This window comes from Polypterus senegalus, chromosome 15, assembly GCF_016835505.1.
Source record: "Polypterus senegalus isolate Bchr_013 chromosome 15, ASM1683550v1, whole genome shotgun sequence".
Taxonomy (NCBI): domain Eukaryota; kingdom Metazoa; phylum Chordata; class Cladistia; order Polypteriformes; family Polypteridae; genus Polypterus; species Polypterus senegalus.
In genome coordinates, this window is record NC_053168.1 from 9993745 (window position 1) to 10015824 (window position 22080).

Sequence of the window (22080 nt, forward strand, 5' to 3'; positions counted from 1 at the left end):
AGAAAGGTCAGAGCCGACTATACTTTCTTAGAAGGTTGGCGTCCTTCAACATCTGCAGTAAGATGCTGCAGATGTTCTACAAGACGGTTGTGGTGAGTGCCCTCTTCTACGCGGTGGTGTGCTGGGGAGGCAGCATAAAGATGAAAGACACCTCACGCCTGGACAAACTTGTTAAGAAGGCAGGCTCTATTGTAGGAGTAAAGCTGGACAGTTTGACATCCGTGGCAGAGCGACGGGCATTAAGCAAACTCCTGTCAATCATGAAGAATCCACTGCATCCACTGAACAGGATCATCTCCAGACAGAGGAGCAGCTTCAGCGACAGACTGCTGTCACCGTCCTGCTCCACTGACAGACTGAGGAGACCCCACACTATGCGACTCTTCAATTCCACCCAGGGGAGTAAATGCTAACATTATTCAAAGTTATTGTCTGCTTTTATATGCATTTTTAATTACTATTTAATTTAATATTGTTCTTTATCAGTGTGCTGCTGATGGATTATGTGAATTTCCCCTTGGGATTAATAAAGTATCTATCTATCTAGGCTTTTAGCTCTACTTGACTTTATTATCCTTCTCTCAGTTTACCTCCATGTCAAGATGCTCATGTAACCTGTCTGTGTGTGTGCAGACCATCAATTATGTTGCCTGTTAGGCTTTTCTCTGAATTTACTGTCTTAATCTTCTTTATTTATTTATTTGATTTGTACAATGCTATATACTAATATGCCATTCTTTCTTATATTCTGTAAGTGCCTTGAGCATGGGAAAGGCGCTATATAAATAAAATGTATTATTATTATTATTAACAGTTCAGGCTGGTGCTGGTGGTGTGATGGATATTTCCTTGGCACACTTTGGGCCCCTTAGTACCAACTGAGTATCATTTCAATGCCACAGCAGAGTGTTGTTGCTGACCGTGTATATCCCTTTATGACCACCATCTTCACATGGCTACTTCTAGCAGGATAACGTGCCGTTTCACAAAGCTCAAATCATCTCAAACATGATAATGAGCTCACTGGACTCAAATGGCCTCCACAGTCACCAGATCTCAATCCAGTAGAGCACCTTTGGCATGTGTTAGAGCAGGAGATTCACGTCATGGATGTGTGGCCGAGAAATCTGCAGCAACTGCAAGATGCCCTCATGTCAATCTCTGAGGAATGTCTCCAGCACCTTGTTGAATCAATGTCACGAAGAAGTACAGGCAAAAGGGGGTCCAACCAGGTACTAGCAAGGAGTACCTAATAAAGTGGCCAGAGGGTGTAACCAAGAACACGACTGCCTCCCCTGTTTTCACATAACTTTGTTATTCCAAAGTGTCACGTCGTTGTTAGCCCTTAACTACCCCGGCCTGAGATTTTCTTTGAACATCAATTTCAGAATAAACGTTTATCTTCAAAACACAACGCAGCTGATTGAGTAACACATACGCTCCTTTATCTTGATTCTGGTTTTGTTCAAGTACACATCTTAATAAAAATTATTTATAAATTTACCAGCATTTTCCATACTGTCCCAACATTTTTGGAATTGTGCGTTGCAGACACTTTTTAATGCAAAAACTGAAATGCATAGAATCCTTAAGTGCTTGAAAAAAATAAAAATAAATTAATAAAAATGATCCTACATAGGGCAGCACGGTGGCACAGTGGTTCGCTTCCTGGGTCCTCCCTGCGTGGAGTTTGCATGTTCTCCCCGTGTCTGCGTGGGTTTCGTCCCACAGTCCAAAGACATGCAGGTTAGGTGCATTGGTGGTCCTAGATTGTCCCGTGTGTGTGGGTGTGTGCACCCTGCCTGGGGTTTCTTCCTGCTTTGTGCCCTGTTCTGGCTGGGATGGCTCCAGCAGACCCCCGTGACCCTGTGTTAGGATATAACGGGTTGGGTAATGACTGACTGACTGACTGATCCTACATACTTTAATCAACTTATGTGTTATTTTTCTTTCCATAGTTCAGCTGGTTAGAAATTTCGCTTTAACAAATCAATACATTTTAATTGAATTAAACTCATTCTTTTTTGGGAGCCCCATAATTTTAGTCCCATATTTTTACATTTTAGTGAATTTATGAATAAAATCGTGTCACTTAAAATCTTTTTTTTTCTCTCCATTATTCTGTAAATGCGCTTTTGGCACCACCTGCTGGACAAAATGACATTCAACGTCTCGATGTGATTTTGGCCACAGAGCGTAATTGCAGAGTCAGAAGTCTCCAGACACTTGTGGAGAATTCTTTCAAACTCCCTTTCTAAGCCCTCCACAGATTTCATACTAGCAAACTGTAAATCTGGTGTATCGTTTAAGACGTCTACTGTGTGCAGGGCAGAAGTCATTTTGTCCTCACAATGTTCGCAGACCTCCGAGTATTTCACTTTTGATTGACTGGATCACAAACCCAGGGAGGTCACAAGTTTCCATACACTTTATTAGCTGGGCCTTTAAGTGGCTTCAGGGCACCCAAGAAAGTCCAGCAAATGCCAGGACCATCTCCTATAGTGGATTTAGCTGTGGACACTGCCAGTGCAGAGCTTGCTCAGGAATGGCAGCAAGCAGGTGTGAGTGAGGCAAAGGCTTTTGGAGGATGGCCTGGTGGGTGTCAAGAAGGGCAGCAAAGAAGCCAAGAAAAACATCAGGGACAGACTGATATTCTGGGATTGGACTGCTGAGGACTGCTGTGGTCAAGTCATTTTCTGTTAAGAATCCCCTTTCTGATTGTTTGGGGCATCCAGAAAAAAGAAAAGGTGAGCGGCGCTACCATCAGTTCTGTGTCAGGCCAACAGTAGAGCATCCTGAGACCATTCATGTCACGTGGAGTTGCTTGTCGTGCAGTGGTAGTGCTGCTGCTTTGCAGTAAGGAGACTGTGGAAGACTGTGGGTTCTCCACCCGGTTCCTCCCTGTGTGGATAGCGCTTTGAGTACTGAGGAAAGCGCTATATAAATGTAATGAATTATTATTATTAATTATTATTATTAATTATTCTAAGCCAAGGCAGTGGGCTCACTCACAGTTTGGCCTAAGAACACAGCCATGAATAAAGAATGGGACCAAAACATTCTGCGAGAGCAACTTCTGACAACCATTCAAAAACAGTTTGATGACCAGCATGATGGAGCGCCGGGCCATAAGGCAAAAGAGAGAACTAATGGCGCTTTTCCATTGCATACTACGGCACGACACGGTTCAGTTCAGCTCACTTTTGGGGGGTTTTCCACTGGGAACAGTACCTGATACCTGGTCCTTTTTTTAGTACCACCTCAGCTGAGGTTCCAAGCGCGCCGAACCGTTACCAAAACGTGACGTGTAAACTCTGCTGGTCCCTGATTGGCCGGAGAAAATCGTCATTACTGCGTCACTGAACTTGCGACACGAGACACAACAGACCTGCTAGATTTTTAGCACAGCCAGCGAAGGTTCGGATGCACCATTTTGTTTTAACCAAAATGGCTGTTTCGTGGTCTATTGAGGAAGTACAGACGTTCCTCTCGTTGGTAGCCGAGGAGCGGATCCAGCGAGAGCTGGATGGGGCGACGCGGAATGAAAACGTTTTTTAGGAAGTGGGCGCACACGGCTACCATCGGACTTACAAACAGTTAAAAACATCCACATGCCGAGAATGAAGAACACCATTCCGTCGATATGCTCCATTGTTGTGTGTTTGTTTGTGGCGCGTTTACGATGATGTCACGGCAGTAGAGGCGGCGCAACTATAACGACACGTGAATAATCCCGCCCACTCTAAAGCGGTACTAAACTGCAGTCGAAATGCAAACCGAGCCGTACTGAGCCGAACCAAGGTGAGCTGTACTGAAACGTGCTGTGCCGTACTATGCAGTGGAAAAGCGCCATTTGTGACTCGGGGAACAAATCATCGACATTCGGGGTCCATGGCCAGGCAACTGCCCAGACCTTAATCCCAATGAGAAGGTGGGTGGGCAAACAAAGACCCACCAATTCTGATCAACTTCAAGCAATGAGTTTTGAAGAATGGGCTGCCATCAGTCAGGATTTGGGCCAGAAGTTGATGGACAGACAGCCTGCCAGGGCGAATGGCTGAGGTCTTGAACAAGAAAGAAGGTCCAACACTGCAAATATGGACTCTGCGCGTAAACTGAATGTCATTGTCAATAAAAGCCTCTGAAACTTATGAAGTGCTTGTAATTCTACTTCAGTACACCACAGAAACATCTGACAAAGAGATCTAAAAACACTGAAGCAGCAAACTTTGTGAAAACCAACACTTGGGTCATTTTCTCAGAACACAAATTCAACGTATGTTCAGTTCTTTTAAGTTGATTATTGCTCTGCACGCTAAGTCCTTCCTCACCAGCTGTTACTAGACGACCGGTTGAAGCCCTTGCACGATGTTGCACCAACAGTAGCAGCTAAAATGTTTTTCATTTTTTGTTTTTTTTCCTTACATACACTGCTTGCACGCTTATAAGCTTATTGACACCCGTGTGTAATCCGGGTAATTTTCAGGATGCTGCCCAAGCCTCACAGATAGTCCAGAATTGTCCTCTCGTTGTGGAGCCCAATATGTGCGCTGATGACGTGGACGACACCTGCTCTTCGGTACGGCGATCATCGGAATTGAAAGTGCTAAAGTCATAGAAGGCATTCTGGACACACAACATTCACTTCATAACGCGACAAAACACCCAACAGCCTACAAAATGGAAATGAGGTCAATCATATTTTCCTTGCTAAATGCTACTTTGAAAATGCAGTAAACTGGATTGAAAAAATGCTTGAAACCCACTTGAGAAATGCTTGCATTAAAAGGCTTCAAAAACACAAAACAAGATGCTAGAAATTTGAAACACCCTAAAAATAACAGATTATCAACTCTGCTTAACCCGATGCAGGATTTAGTGGGGGGACAGGCCTATTCTATCCTAACCTGACAACACTTGACACAAGTCACACGGAGCCCGACGTGATTTTCAAACAACAAGACACGTCTGGGAACCACCCGATAAGAAGTGTGTAGTGAACAGCGGCTAAATCCTGCTTTGCAAAGGCTCCGCCCACTGGGCTTCTTCCTAAATCACCCACCCCCAACTCCTCCAGTCCGTGCATTTTAAACTGCGCCAGCGGGGTGTCAATAAGAGAGAGCCAAAGATACTGAAGAAAAGACTTGACGCTGAGAGAAAAATCAAAACAAAAGCTAAAAGTGCTGTCGTCCATTCAGCAGCTCAACCTGAAGCTTAAGAATTGATTTGCACGTTGTAATGAGCGCTGTGACAGTGGAGACGGACGGACACACACACATACACACACACGTAGACCACCGCGGCTACTGGACTCCAGACTGCTGAGAGGTGCCTCTGTCTGCTATCTATGATATCTTTGTGCCATTTGTCACGCGCGCGCATAGGAAGCCACGTAAAGACCCGATGCGCAGCCTAAAACAACGTGCCAGGGGGTGAAAACGGGCTACCAACCTCTCGCTCTTTTGTCCTGCAGAAAGAAAGAAGCAACAAAGCCATGAATCCGCCCGGACTCCCTAACCACGCACTGTCACTTCTGCATCCCTCCCTTCGTTCCGGTCCACTTCTGATGACGTATGGACTCCCATCCATCACCTCGGTTCCTTCCCAGCATTCCACCTGTGTATTTACGGTCCCTCTTCATAAAATGTCCCTGTCTACCATAACAAACTGTCTGTTGTAACTCTGAATGAAAGCACTGACTGATTTATCTCATTTATTTACAGTATACGGGGCCGGAAAACCGCAAACCTTTATGCTGTCTTTGTTGATTTCTTACACATTTTAATTTTTGAATACTCTATGACACAACAACAACAAAGAGACTTTGCTGCGACTATTTTGTCACGCTGTGTTTGCATTTCCAATTAGACAATAATGTTCAATTTCTTTACTTATTTGTTTAGACGTGGAATCAGAAGGTGGATGTTGTGCAGCCTCATCTGTGCTTTACTGGTGTTAGGAGGATTTGTAGATTCGGGTGTTTTGGGCCCTGACATCTGCATCTCCTGTGGCTCTTCGCCATCCGCTCTCTTCACGGAGGTCCTTATGACGGAATGTGACACACCTTTTACTTCAAAATGCATATTTTGCGGTTCATATATTCACAATCATAGCTGCCAACTCTTTCAAGCTCACATCGACTCCAACATTATCGTCATAATGCTGAACAACAGAGAGCGCACACGGTGCCGGTGATGACGTATCGTTCACGGTTACCACTCGTCTTTTGATGCCGCTGAATGCCAATGTCTAATCTGATGCTACAGTAAAGGTTTATCCCTTGCATCAGGTGTCACACACGGTCACAAGGGCTTAAGTTTGGACAAAAAAAACAGAGACAGTGGTTGATGAACTGTACTATCGCCTTCTCTTATTTTTCAACAGACCACCGGAAGAAAAAAAAAAACCAAAACACAAATGCGACTCCGCCCACTTCCTCATCAACTTCACACCCTCTTACAGACGTCACTTCCGGTGGAGAACCCGCCTCTTCCTATAAAACCTCAAGCCTGCACTCCCTTCCTCAGTCTATTGTATGACTCAGTCCTTTGTGACTACTTGTTACCAGAGTTTCTCTACACTATATGGGGTGGAAGCCCCCAAAACCTTTATTCGTGCTCTTTGTGTTTTCTTCACACAGGTTACGTTTATTTCTAACACGTGCTATCTACTGTCTGCACACACGACACACATTTATGTGTCTTAACGGGGCTTGCCTTAGGAGACTTTTTGACTGTAGACGGTTTATCGTAATCAGTAACTTGCTGTCTGTCAGAACAGGTTAACGCGGGGACCTCTGATCTTTGCAGTTCAAAATCTCCGCCCCTACTTTGAGCTCCGCCTTCATGAAGCACTGGATTGGTTCAGAAACCAATTATCCCCACCCACTTCAAAGCTCCATTCACTCACAGTTGTCTCCAGATGTATATATTACACAGTAAGACTAAACTTGATTGCCACGCTGCTTTTCAGATGTTGGTCTCTTCGGCCGGAAGATGCTGGAGCTCCATATCAAGTCCGTTAGCCTGGGGTACAAACAGGAAAAGGCTCGCCTTGCGTTGGAGCTAAAGAACTCGGCAGACCTGCTCATGAGGAGTGTGAAAATCTCCATTGCAACAGGCCACAAATGAAAGGCCACAGGTTGAGGTGGACCAGGCCATCTCCAGTTTGCAACCTCAAGAGGTGGTGGGGGCGGTCCAGACCAGTCGCACTGGCCTGGGATGGGGAGCAGTGCAGCAATTTTGTTCCAAAGCTGACAGGGAACAACAGAAGATCAAGGTGGTGGAAGAAGTCACCAGGCTGGAGCAGGTGCGCTTCCATGTGAAAGCAATATCCCAGGGCTTGGACAATATGGGGCGCTACCATTAACCGACACATCACCTGGGCAGACATCTGGAGGATGACACAATCTAGACTTAGCTTCCTGTTGAGAGCAACCTATGACGCCCTCCCATGCCCTCGGAACCTCACACAGTGTTATGGTGAGGAGGTAGGCTGTTCCCTCTGCGGGGAGCGTCAAGGCGAGCCTCCAGCACATATTGTCAGGTGGCTTTGACCCAGGGACACTTCAGGTGGTGCCATGATAAAGTCCTGGCAAAGCTGGCCGAGATCCTGGAGAGCTGTAGGGTAGCAGCAAACCGCACATTGGCAAATGCCCTATCAGGATTTGTAAAGTTCAGCAGTACATACCAACCCTACTGCACAGAAGAGGGTTAGCATGCTTACACCTGGCAAAGAGTGGCAGACGTTGGCAGACCTCAGGAAACAGCTGGTCTTCCCAAGAGAGGTTGCAATAACTACTCTCCGGCCAGACATTGTCATGTGGTCTGTGGTGGAGAAGAAGGTGCTGGTCATCGAACTAACCATCCCTTGGGAGGAGGGTATGATAGCAGCCCACAATTGCCAAGAGGCTGGCTGGAAAGCCAGAGTTTACCCCATGGAGGCCGTTTGCCGAGGTTGTGTTGGCAAGTGACAGTCCAATTGTTATATGGTGGTGGTGGGCTCAAGCTTGAGGAAAGCCATAAAGGCACTGGGAGAGGAAGCGGAGAAAGAGAGCTACTGGCTTTGGCTGCAGAGGAAAGACATTGGTTGGGGCTCAACACTCCAGTGAAGGCAGCTGCAGGGTCTGGCAGGATGCTACTAACTGGGAGATGTACTGGTTTAGTGGGCAAAACATCTGTGAACAGCGGTTTCCAGCATCGGTGGAGGTGTGACAGGCTGAAGAGCCAAAGCAGGATATGCCATCTTACCTGTACAATGAACTGAAATGAAACCAGGAAGTTGTGAACTGAATGTGACGTCTTTGGACAGACAGACAGACAGACAGACAGGCAGATTTGAATTTGACAGACGTCTGAAATGTGTTATGACCGAGTGTCCCCAAGCACTACAGTTCCAAGAACACTTCCAAATGTGCCCACTAGAGGGGGTAAATCCTGTCAAAAAAGGGTCTTGTAGACTCTTTACAGAATAGAAGGTTTATTCTCACAAAATGCTCTGTTATACCGTAAAGAGCACAAAAGACATTGTTGGCAACAACGCAAAGCAATCCAAGCAAATAAAGTCCCAATACAGAATTCAAGGCGTAGTCAACAAAACAAGTGCAGGTTCAAAATAAAAAAATAAAAAAAAAAAAAAGCCCAGAAAATTAACAGTAATACACCAAGCACTCCCAAGCACATTCGAAGGGACCGTCACAGCCTGTGGGTGACCCTCCCGGTATTAGAGAGTGGGAGGGCAGTTCTTGGTGGTGATTGGCAGGTGTCCCCGCCCCTTTGGGGGTCCATCCACAAAACGCACATACAACAGGACAGATATAGAAAACAAAGCAGACACTAAACAAAGATAACATTAACATACCTCAATGACTCAAAAGTGAAGAAAACAAAAAAGACATAAAAGTAAACTTTGGACCACGTATAACAGAAAGTGCTGCCAACCTCTAGACGTCACTTTACGAGTTTACAGAAATGATAAATATGTGCCTGATAAAAGTAAACCAGCCAGCCAGCCTCAAGTAAAGCGATTAGCAGAGACCTCGGGCAGCAGTTCCCCCTGCACCGCCGGCACGCACTGAGGCCTCTGGCGGGACCAGGCAAAGGTCAAAGATTGGCTCAAAATAACACAAGGATTTGAAAAGATCAACCAGATTTAATGTCTGATGGAAAGCATGATTACGATATTTCATGGACAAACGAGTCGGGAATGACGAGAAACAAAAGAAAACCGAGTCGGACTTTCAACTGCCGCCATTAGTCGGGGGGGGAGGGATTATTATGGCTCTGTGGTAATTAGCACATTTTGAAATGTAGAAAATTGACTTAAAGTTGTGGCAGCTGGGAACACATGGCCTTTGGTGTTTATTAAAAGCTGTCCATTTAGATCAGACATTGCCATATCCGGCCCAACGGACACCACTGCCTGTAAATGGAACCACTGCTGAAAGGGCTTTGTTCAGAACCTTGCGATTGGCTGGCACCGTGCCCGGGGACCATTCCTGCTTTGCACCCGCTACTTGATGAGATAGGCTCAAGCTTCCTCATGACTCTGCTCTGCATAAAGCGGGTACAGAAAATGGATGAATGTACCCACTTTTGTAGAGCAGGAACGGTCCCTGGACACAGTGCCTAAATTGACCCCTTGTGAGTGAGTCAGTGAGTGACGCTGTACAACAGACTGGCATCCCTCCCATCCAGGAACTGCGCCCAGTTCCATCCCGGGGGGGACCCCACTGCCCAGTGAGTTGAAAGAAAATAAAAAATAAGAGTATGATGAGCCCACAAGGAGAGCAGCATCCTCAATGTGTTCAGTTCTTCCAATAAACGCCACAAAATGCAAAAAAAATCAACCAACTCCAGAGTGCATTCATAATGAACCACCAGGGACTGTGGAAGACCCTCCAGATTTATAGGGTGAAATTAGGGAAGACCCTCCAGATTTATAGGGTGACATTAGGGAATCAAGAGCAGCGACCTTGATGTGTTTAGATCTTCCAATAATAATTACATTTGGGTTGCTGCTCTTCTTGCGGGCTCGTCATTCCCTAATTTCACCCTATAAATACGGAGGGTCTTCCACAGTCCCTGTAGTTGGTTGAGTTTTTTTTTTTTTTGCGTTTTGCTGTGTTTGTGCCTTTTTAATTTATTTTGAAATTTTGACCCCCCTGCTGCTTTTTTGATACCTCAGTTTTGATTATCAACCCCACATAGCAATGAAAAAAAAACGAAGAGGAGGAAGAATAAGAAGAAGACCGACACTTTGATCAGCTTGGATTGCATTTGTTTCAGGTTTCAGGCAATTCCATTTGACTTTCCACAGAGCTTCATTGTGTTTGGAATAATATTTGTGAAGAATACATTTTTATTGTATAAAGATTTGGCACTTGCCCTTATTACTAGCTGGAGATATCCCCCTCTTGTGGCCATTACTGGAAGTGTTTGGAGCAAAATGCTCTGGAATTCTTTAGTGTTTGCAACTCCATGACATGAAGTCTTGGTCTGTGTCCAGGTGTTCATGGGTATTCTGTTTCAGCTGGGGTTCTTGTCCCTGGCTGAGGTTCAAATGTCACATTGTTTGTCCATTTGGCCCATTTTTTTGTGTTGATTATTTCATTTCTTTATGTCAAGGTGTCCGCCACCGCAAGAGACCACCCTCATCCCTATAAAGGCTCGTGGTGGTGACATCTCCAGTGTGTAATGCTCTTTTTTAATTATTCCGTGCTTTTGTGAATGTTCTGGATATCTGACCTCTGTGCTCGGTTTTTCGACTTCTCTTTGGATTTGTTTGCCTTGGATTGCCATTGTCTTTTCAGGCAAGACCTTTTGCCCCTTGTGCTCCATGAAGTTTGATTTGGTTTCAGAGTACAGTGATCCCTCACTGTATCGCGCTTCGACTTTCGCGGCTTCACTCCATCGCTGATTTTAAATGTAAGCATATCTAAATGTATATCACAGATTTTTCGCTGGTTCGTGGATTTCTGCGGACAATGGGTCTTTTAATTTATGGTACATGCTTCCTCAGTTTGTTTGCCCAGTTGATTTCATACAAGGGACGCTATTGGCGGATGGCTGAGAAGCTATCCAATCAGAGCATGTATTACATATTAAATAAAACTCCTCAATGATATACGATATGCCTTCTGTACGGTGCTTCGCACACTTCAAAGCTCTAACAGCCCGTATTGATTTTTGATTGTTTGCTTTTCTCTGTCTCTCTCACTCTCTGACATTCTCTGCTCCTGACGGAGGGGGTGTGAGCAGAGGGGCTGTGAGCAGAGGGGCTGTTTGCTTAGAAGATACGGACGCTCCTCTAAAAAATGCTGAAAGACTACCTTCACATTGATCCCTTCAATGTGGCCGCTTTATAGCGGTTCTTCGTTAACTTAAAAGCCCAACAGCCCGTATTGATTTTTGATTGTTTGCTTTTCTCTCTCTCTCTGACATTCTCTGCTCCTGACGAGCTCTCCTTTGAAGAGAAGCTATGTTTGCATTCTTTTAATTGTGAGAAAGAACTGTCATCTCTGTCTTGTCATGGAGCACAGTTTAAACTTTTGACTAAAGGGTGTTATTTCATGTCTATTGGGCTCTAATAATGTTAAAAAACGTATTTAGAAGGTCATAAACAGGTTTTCTATGCTCTAACTGCGAAAATATTAGATTTATAAATAAAGAATCCTACTTCGTGGAAATTCATTTATCTGTCTGGAGCGGATTAACCGCGATAAACAAGGTGTCACGCATGCGCGAGTAGTAGGCCGCGGATGGACCTTAAACCACATCGAAAGACATTTGCCGGCAGGGAGAGGCGGGGTACTAACCTTTCTCCTTTGTTATCCAGAACTAAAGACGCTCCGCCATAAGGACCTTTCCCGCAGTACATCCACTTCTGCCCTTCCTCCGCCATCTTCCCTGACGTCAGCAGTCCCGTCATCCCTCACGCCTCCTTCCCAGCATTCCTCCACTTCCGGCTCCTCCTTTATAAAATGGCCGCCGACGCCTAGTATGGCGTCGTGCAGATGAACGTGTTTTTGTTTTCACTGTTTGACCTGATTTACTTTTTCGAATTGTGGATTGTCGACAATATACGGGGCTGGAAAACCCCAAACCTTTTTGCTGCCTAGTTCTGAGTCTTTTACAGAGGATTTACTGTATAACTGTGCGGAGAAAATTTCTAAACAGTGTGGGAGAGTTTCTAAGGGCTTAAAATATATAAAAATAACCTACTAACATATGGTTTCTACTTCGCGAATTTTCACCTATCGCGGGGGGTTCTGGAATCCCTGCGATCGAGGAGGGATTATTGTATTTTTATTTTGTACAAATAAATCTTTTATTTATCAATATATTACACTGGATATTTTTTCCTGACTTGCCGGGGTTTGACGGTACTTCCCCCTCTAGTGGGCATTTTAACTCAATGTTTGGGACTTTATGCTCTTTATCTAATGGTAAACTCACGTAGCTTGAAATCAACAGTGGCAAGAGCTACCGGGAGGTCCCGTGATGACATTCTGGGCTTCGTAAAGTCTTTTTTTTCAGCATCTTGACTCTGCTTAGAACATTTAGACATCTCCTGTGGCTGCTCACCCTATTGCCTAATAATTTGACCCAAGGGGTATTTCTGTAACCCGCAGAGCTCATAAGTGGAGGCTCGATTTGGCCAGTTGCCATGCCAACCAAGAAAGCCATACATGTTGGTTATGGAGGTTACTCATGTTAATGTTAAAAACAGTCAGTGTGCTCGGTGAGTGTTAGCTGCAGGCAAGCATTAGTACTTACTTCATCGTCGGCTCCTGTGGTGGGCGCATATCTACTACCATCAAAAGCATCCATCTCCATCGGCCTCGGCTCTTCAGTCTAGAAAGACGAACACAAGCTGACATGCAAAGCAAGATAACAGAGACAAAGCAAGCAGACATTGTGCTGAAGGGGAGGCGGACCTAGCAGATGAAAGAGCCAATCAGAACATGGCATATTTGCATATACTCTTGTACTTTAAATCTTGACAAGCCACTGTGCAAGCAGAATTTGTAATAAATGGGATAAAATAATCATGCAAGAGAAATATTAAAAAAAAAAAGACTTAACATGCATGTTGAAATGACAATCTAGGTTTGAAATTTTGATATAAATGCTACACTGAATTTCCATCTTTTTAGGTCCACCTCTTTAATCATGAGATGGCCCTCAGAACTTCAAAGGCCATGGGGGTCAGTTTGTTTAGAGTGGGCTGCTCCCCACTGTAGGGGTCCGCTCCCAACAGCTTGTGTCACTTCCCAGTTTGAGGACTGGTCAAAGAATGGAGCCCCATATCCATGAAACGACTACAAGCAAAAAAATAAAACATGTAAAGGCCAAATAAATACTGTAGTGACTCGTCCAAAAGTTGAACCCGGGTCCCATAATGCCACAGCAATAAAGTGTCACCAGAAGTAAAACATACAGATGCCACACAGGTGACGATTGGTCCGAGAATTGAACTGAAGCCTCATCAAAGGTATGAAGCACAAGTGTAACCACCATGCCACCCAACAGGGAGCTCAGACCAGCCAGATAATCAATCACTCGTTCATGAAGCAGGACTTGGGGGTCCTTAGGAGTGTGACTTGGAGAGCAATGAGGGGGACAAGACAAAGTTTCTTTTTATTATGATTTTTTTAATGTTCTAATTCAGTGCTCAGGGGTCTCCAGCTCTGGTCCTGGAGTGCTACGGTGGCTGTAGGTTTCCATTCTAATCCTTATCGTAACCAGTTTCTGCTGCTACTTAACTTTTCTTGCTTTCATTGTAACGGATTGTCTAATTAAACTGTTTCACTTTTACTTAATCAGCAGCCCAACAATAATGAGATATAAAAACGAACCAACGCATGACCAGCCCAATCAATCTGCATCCTTCATACTGTGGCGGACCCGGCTGGGAATCCTCTCCCTTGTATGGACGGGTCAGAACCGTGCCTCCCACGGAACGCTAGATGGCAGCCCCCCTGGGTTGTAGCGGTACCTCGGACTCCTGCAGGGCTTCATGGGAGTTGGAGTTTGGTGGGCGCCACCAGGGGGTGCTGTAGCTGCTGCTGAGCCCTACAGAGCAGCTGGAAGTGGAACAACAAGCATCTGTAGCACTTTGGGGTGCCATATGAAAGCTGCCACTCCTCAGGAGGGCTAGAGTCAGGTGGGAGAGAGCAAAGCTTGCCAGGAGTGGAGGAGAAAGAGAAAAGAAAGACGAGAAGTGCGTGCTGTGTGGATTGGGACTGTGTTGAGCTTGTGGGAACGGTAAAAGGTAAAAGAAAATGAAAACTCACTGTGTGCTTTGAACCCGTGTCCTACGCCCGTCTGTGCCAGGGCCGGCCTTTACAATACAATACCTGACAATAAAGAAAGGCGAAGGTCTGGGTAACGTTGACCTGCTCAGGCCCACTGAACATTTCGATGGTTGTCTTAATAAAGAAAATCAACAGTTTTGGGAAATGTCTGCTGCGGCAGAACGAGAGCAGCAACAAGCCATGGAAAATAAATTATGGGTTTCCTTAACAGCAAGAATCGGCACGGTGGGCAGCACAGTGACGTAATGGTAGTGCTGCTGTGCCTTGCAGTAAAGAGACCTGGGCTCATATACGGGGTCCTCCCTGCATGCTCTCCCCACATGTCCTCTCACAGTCATGAGAAGTCAAGAAAAATGGCTAATGATTAGAATATGCAAGATTTCAAGGCAACTCGGACCCTTTCTTCAGGTAGCTCATCTATCATACGTGATTACGAACTTCCTGAAGACGGGGGGGCCTCAGTTGCCTCAAACGCTTGCATATTGGAATCTATTCAGCTTGACCTCTCCTTACATCCATCATAACTAACACGGTACAACACCCTACCAGTCACTCTGAAGACATGCAGGTTAGGTGGATTGGCCCTTGTATGTGTGTGGGTGATGGACTGGCACCCTGTCCGTGGTTTGTTCCTGCCTTGCACCCTATGCTGGCCTGGATAGGCTCCAGCAACCTAAAACACCACGACCCCTGTGCAGGACTAAGTGGGTCTGACAATAAGAATCGGCTTCTAATTCAGACATTTGAGACAATCAGAAGTGGTGAGGCGGGCGGCCTTCTGCTGTGTTATAAATACGAGTTTACCGAAAGAAACTCGCCAAGCTAATACGGTGGAGCACTTTAAAAAACTGCTAACACCCCATTACTGTAACATGGCTTTCTCATGGCTTCATTTTAGTGTAATCCTGATATTCTGTATATGCATTGAATTATCATTTCCATTCATGGCTTCACAATCCGTACTAACCTCTATTTTCTCTGCTGTTCTTTTTACATTTTTTTGAGGCGGCGATCTGTGCCAACACCACCTCATCAGGGCACCGTGGTGTCCCTACATTGATGGACTGAAGGCCAGAGGTCCACATGATCAGCATCGTCAAGTTCTTCCATGTGAAGCCTGAAAACCATGAGGACTGATTGAGGTCATTGATGTTAAGGTAGAACGTCTGGGTGGTCTCGTGGCCTCAGAACCCCTGCAGATTTTGTTTTTTCTGTCCTCCCTGGCCATCAGACCTTACTTTTATTCTATATTAATTAGTATTGCCTAATTTTATTCTTATATTTTGTCTTTTTTCTCTTTCGTCATCATGTAAAGCACTTTGTATGAAAATGTGCTCTAGAAATAAATGGTGTTGTTTTTGGCTCACAGACTTGAGGTCTCCTTTCTGTTTGGGTGCCATCTGACGCATGGACTGCTGGACCATTTCTTACCAGGACACTGCGGTACAGGGCAGTGCATACATGACAAATGATGAACTCTATCAAAAGTCATAAGAAAATGTAAATAAACTGTGAATCGCATTTATTTAGACCAGCAGCACAACTAAAACTCTCCATCAGAATGAGAGCCCTTGAAGGATGGCACCTCACCGAGTGTGGCTTTAGAAGCTCACGTGCCATAAATTTTAACATGTTTCTTTGTGCTCTTCGTGCCTGTAGCATGCGTGTGGTAGTTGGTGATTGCTTATGCTCAGTGGGCACCAGAATGTCCATCTAGTGCTGTTGTGACAAGTCGGATGCCTTGTGATGAAGAAACAAAATCTGGGGAAACTACTAGGATCAGGATTGGCACTCCAGCCACTGTAAAAAAAAAAAAATAAATAAATAAATTCCCGCTGTTCCATTTCATTTGAACCAGTATGGTGCTGAGGTGTCACCCGTTGCACAGCTACTGGGTGCTGCAATGCGCTGTATCAGTGCACGCTGCCAACCTTTCCTCTCCTCCTATCAGGATCAGTATCTGAGCTTACAGGTTCTGTATCATCCAGCTGATTGTTACTACCTCGATGTTCATGGGGCGGCACGGTGGCGCGGTGGGTAGCGCTGCTGCCTTGCAGTAAGGAGACCCGGGTTCGCTTCCCGGGTCCTCCCTGCGTGGAGTTTGCGTGTTCTCCCCGTGTCTGCGTGGGTTTCCTCCCACAGTCCAAAGACATGCAGGTGAGGTGCATTGGCGATCCTAAATTGTCCCTCGTGTGTGGGTGTGTGGGTGTGCGCCCTGTGTTAGCTGGGATTGGCTCCAGCAGACCCCCGTGACCCTGTAGTTAGGATATAGCGGGTTGGATAATGGATGGATGGATATTCCATCTTGCAGCAAATCTAGTGGTTTCAAAACTTTAGCAGCTTTATACCTTTTGTCGTGTCAACATACCTATGGTCTGTCTATTTTTAAGACTCATCTAAACAAAGAAAACCAGCAAAATTCAACATTTATCCACTAGAGGGCACCACTGTAGCAGGTAACGAAGACGCTGCAGCAAAGCTCACCGGCCAGTTGGCTGTGTACACTGAGATACGAGCTTGAGAGGCTCAGTGAGATACAACTTAACTCATCATACGTCGTGTTGTGGGTGTTAAGGGGAAAAAAAAGGCACTATATGATAGATAGATAGATAGATAGATAGATAGATATTTCATTATTTGTCCCCAGAGGGAAATGTGATTATTCCAAGAACTGAACCCAAGTCCCTGAAAGTGTGAGGCACCTCCTTTAGCCGTTGTGTTGCTTGCTACACATCAGCTTCACTAATTTTAGACTTCCACTGTCATTTTTGGTTTGTAGATACCCTTCACGGATTTACTTCTGGTGATTTACTGCCCTCTGGTGGCACCTGCACTTTTAAATTGGCATTAAAATAGGCCAGGGTCTCTCAGACTCGGTCCCTGTGGCCGCAGATTTTTGTTCCAAGCAGCTTTTGTTTTTAATTGGATTCCTGGGCTATTAAGTGAAATGTGTTTTGGGAACAATATAAAAATTAGAAAACTAAAAGTTTGGTAAAAAAAAAAAGTATATATATATATATATATATATATATATATATATATATATATATATATATATATATATATATATGTACTAAGCAATTACATGGGAATAATGCATTTTTTCTTTTTAACAATATTTTCATTCTACTTTTCCAGGTGTTCTTTATGTTAATTAATCCATTATTTACTAATTAGTGGGTCTGATGCTAAAGTAGTTGCAGCCTTTGATTATTTTGTGTTGTTTGCTAGCGTGTCTGCTCTGCTCATTTTTAATTGTCATTAATAAGATACAACGAAGGGAAAAAACTGCACAGAGAAAGGGCAAAATATAATGAAATTAACAAAAGAGAGTAAAGCATTTAAATCTATAGCAAAAATAGAAATATTTCTAAATGTCTTATAGATGTAAAAAACATGCAGCTGTGCTTTTCTGAATGTAGAATAAGAGAAGAGAAAAAAATATACCATCTAATTAATTGAGATCAGCATTATCAGGTGTTGTCACTGATTAGGAATCTGAATGGAACAAAAACCTGCAGCCACAGGGGTTCCCCATGACCGAGTTTTGGAATCCCTGAAATTAGATAGATAGATAGATAGATAGATAGATACTTTATTAATCCCAAGGGGAAATTCACATAATCCAGCAGCAGTACTCTGATACAAAGAAACAATATTAAATAGTAATAAAAATGAAAAATAAATAAATAAATAAATAAAAAAAGCAGACAATAACTTTGAGTAATGTTAACATTTACTCCCCCGGGTGGAACTGAAGAGTCGCATAGTGTGGGGGAAGAACGAAGTTAATGTGCCCCAAGGGCTATGACTTCTAACAAAGGAGATAACTAGAACTAAGCCCAAAAACACCAGACTGCTTTAGTAGTACAGTAACAGGTTCTAAATAAATATTTGATTACAGCCAGTGCAGACCCCCATTCCCAGAGCTGAGTACCCCTGCTCTAATCAGTCCGAACGACTTAAAGAAACACCAAACTGAAGCCAAGTTTCAAAGGCGTGTAACTCGGAGGTCTTTCTCCTACCTTACTTTTTCTTCTAAGCTTGAAGAAACCCAGGAGGCCCTTTTTATCTGAGACACTTGTGCTCACTGAAGACGTCCGACTTGGATCTGGAAATGTCAAGTCACAGATTGGATAAGCAGAAGAAAGCAGTAATGTAAAAAATTAAATTAAACAAACAAACAAGCTGACACAGTTCACGTTAAGGGTGTGAGCAGCACGCCATTAAGCAGGTGATGATAAAATGCGCAGTACTGTTAGTTTTTCACAAGCAAAACAGAAAACTGGTTACAAAGTCATGGAGCTGCAAAGAGAGGCAGGAGTGACTTAGTGACTTCAGGGTCAGACTGTAAAGTTCAAGATGGTCAGTTTAAGCTACAAGCATGCTACTGTATGCTCCTGTCAATCCGATGGACGTGTAGTTAGACAAGCAGGCAAAATGTCAGATGTGAATGCAACTTTTGTGATGCAATTTGCTTTCTTCAGCCCCTTCTGGTTTTATTCGATGGAAGACACTTGTCATGCATGCACGTCTGAGGATCACCATCCAAATTCCTTGCCAGGTATGTGATACCACCGCGAGCAGGGAGGAGGCGCTGCAGCTAACGGTCTTGTCATTTCCTTCTTCCACGGTCTTGAGAAACAACAGACGCTGCCCCCTTCTGGCCCTGGAACCTCAAAGGGATGACCACCCGGAAGGAGGCGTCATTGATCACAGAGGCGACCTAACATGAGGAGCTCCAAATGTGAGGACCCATCGGCAGCCAGTTAGCTTTGTGGCATCTACTCTTGTTGTTGTTTCTCACACCATTGGATGTTGTATTTCTTTTGGACTGGATTAGTAAATGGGGGGCTGTGCTGGCACCCCAAAATATTCCCAGTTTTGTTGCCCCTTGGGTGAACACACACTATATAAAGTAAATACAGACTGATAGATTAAGTAGCATTTCGTTTGGATCTAACCCAGTGTACACGCGTCTCTTCAATGGCTACCGCTGACAAGTGTCCCCACCTTACATACTTGCCAGGAGTGAAGCCCACCTCACATCTGGTGTGACATATAACACTGCACAATTATAAAGTGACAGGACAGCCATTGCATTTGTTAGTGCGGAGTCAGCGTAAGGGTGCCACACATGGTGTTAGCTAGCGTGTGAACAAATCACATGACTGGATACGATACCTGAGAAATTGAGAATTGGCGCCGAGTGAATTTTAGAGCGCAGAACTGGAAACAAAACCAAAAAAAAGGGCAACATTGAAATCCAACAATGGGCAGAAGAGAAACGACTCTCAGAAATGAGAGTTCCATCAAGAATGTGGACAAGTAGAGCAACAGCAACAACAAAAAGCTGTGGTTAAGTTCAGACAGACATACCTAAGCTGTGGTCCAAGACGTAGAGCTCCCGAATTCCCAGGTCGCTCAAGGATTTAGAGAGGTCCAGGCCCTTACTGCTGCTGCTGTCACTCAGTAGGACAATGTGCCGGGGATCAAATTCACATTTTTCACAAATGATGGGAATTAAATTGTTCAGTGGGACAACAGGGCTTACACGCACCACTGCCTTCTGGGTCTTGTGGTAGTTCACCACCAGCCTCACGGTCTTCTGTTAAAAAAAAAAACAGAGACATTGAGACAAGTTGATGCTTCAGTGGTCATTCAGACACGCCACACAGTCTTATTACTGGAGCTGGAATGTGCAACATGGCACACCACAGAACGGTGACACAGTTCAGGTTTCTACTCGCAGAAATACCTTGAATGAACTGAAGTGGGCACAACACATTTCGGTTCTTGAGGCTCAACAGCATCTCTGCTTCTTCAGATGTTGGATGTTCTCCTGAATTTCTACATGGGCACAGTGGAGATCATCCTCACTGACCGCATAACACTCTGGCATGGCACCCCGCTCATCTCATAAGGGTAAAGCACTGCAGAGAAGGGCTACGGCAGCACAGAACGGGACCGGTACCCAGCGGCCCTCTGTTCAGGACAGACATGACGCTCACTGAATTAGATGTTCGCATAACGTGAGCCACCAAAGCTATGCTGACGACACACAACTGTATTTAGCAACAGCGCCTGATGACCCCGACTCTTTTGTCTCATTGACCCCCAATGTCTTACTTGTGTTTCTGATAGGATGAGCAGTAATTTTCTCAAACTAAATAAGGAGAAATTGGAAATCTTAGTGATTGGCTAAAATGGATATAATGAGGTTATTAGAAATAAACTTGATGCATTAGGATTAAAAGTCAAGACGGAGGTAAAGTATTTAGGGGTAACTATTGACTCTGACCTCAATTTTAAATCACATATTAATCAGATTACTAGGACAGCATTTTTTCACTTAAGAAATATAGCAAAAGTTAGACCTCTTATAACATTGCAAGGTGCTGAGAAACGAGTTGACGTTTTTATTTTCAGTCGACTAGATTACTGTAACGCACTCCTCTCAGGACCACCCAAAAAAAGACATAAATCGATTACAACGAGTGCAGAATGAAGCTGCTAGAATCTTAACTAGGAAAATTAAATCTGAGCACATCACCCCAGTCTTAGCGTCACTACACTGGTTACCTGTGCCATTTAGAATTGACTTTAAAATACTGCTGATGGTTTACAAAGCCTTCAATCATCTGCACCATCCTGTATTGTGGAATGCCTGTCACCTTACACTCCAGATCGTACCTTTAGATCTTCAAATGAGGGTCTGCTTAGAATTCCAAGTGCTAAACTTAAAAGAAGTGATGAGGCGGGCGGCCTTCTGCTTCTATGCACCTCAAATCTGGAATATGAGTTTACCAATAGAAATCCACCAGGCTGATACAGTGGAGCTTTTCAAAAAACTGATCAAAACTCATTACTGTAACATGGCTTTCTCGTAGCTTCGTTTTAGTGTGATGTGAGATTTTGCATATTAATTGATAAATATTTTGTACGTTTTTATTTGTAACTTAGGCAAAGCATTGTAATATTAGTGTTACATTAGTGAGAATCATTCATGTTTACAACCCCCTCACCAGGACTGATTCTCTATGAATTTTACAACAGGGTTTGGCAAGTGCTTCTCTGCTAAAGACTCTCACTCAACCCCCTGCAGGTAAGCCAGGCTGCCTAACTGCCAAGCTTTACCTGAACATATGGTTTTGGTGGCTGCTGTGAAGATGTTCTATCCCCGCATTGGTCTGAAGTATGGCTGTTTGGAATTGGCTTGTATCAGAAGCCTTTAAGTATCATGACGTTCTATTGGCTCTAGGGGTTGGACAGAAAACCTATAAATTTGCTTGCTGTTCCCGGCTCTCTCTCTCTTACCAAACTGATGAAGGACCATCTCACACACACACCATGAACTGAAAAGCAGCTCGGCAGCCATATTGAGACGGGCATGCGGACTGTTCTGAAGAAAGCTGACCACAAAATGAGGATTTAACTAGAGACATTTAAAGTGATTAACAAGTCACGAGTGCCGCCTGAACTACACATCACCATATATCAGGTTGTATGGTTGCCAATATTCAAATGCACTTTGCATATTGTTATTATTTATGAATATTATCAATAATACATTATTTAAATTGTAACTTAACTCCTGCTTGTCTTTTACTACACCTAATTGCCTGAGGTTATAGATGAAGAAGGGAAGGTGGGGAGAAGTTATATACTATTATACCTTAGAAACAGTGGCGAGTCTGTGAGATTTGAGGCATTCTGACAAAGGTTACATATTAATAATACAAAAGGAGAAAGTACAGTAAAAT

The 22080-nt window shown here is 44.2% G+C and overlaps 1 protein-coding gene across 5 annotated transcripts in view; it reads right to left on the reverse strand.

Moving 5' to 3' along the window:
* The window catches only part of LOC120516048 (protein cordon-bleu-like), a 246527-nt gene that overhangs the window by 97968 nt on the left and 126479 nt on the right, over window positions 1–22080 (reverse strand). For 4 of the 5 annotated variants that reach the window (XM_039737483.1, XM_039737484.1, XM_039737486.1 and 1 more), the window contains exons 5-8: window positions 19697–19925; window positions 19502–19546; window positions 18343–18428; window positions 12777–12854 (exon numbers count right to left, since the gene is read on the reverse strand). In XM_039737483.1, coding sequence (XP_039593417.1) covers window positions 12777–12854; window positions 18343–18428; window positions 19502–19546; window positions 19697–19925 — 438 coding nt within the window. The remainder of the gene's footprint in view (window positions 1–12776; window positions 12855–18342; window positions 18429–19501; window positions 19547–19696; window positions 19926–22080) is intronic. The other variant, XM_039737487.1, reaches the window with a different exon arrangement.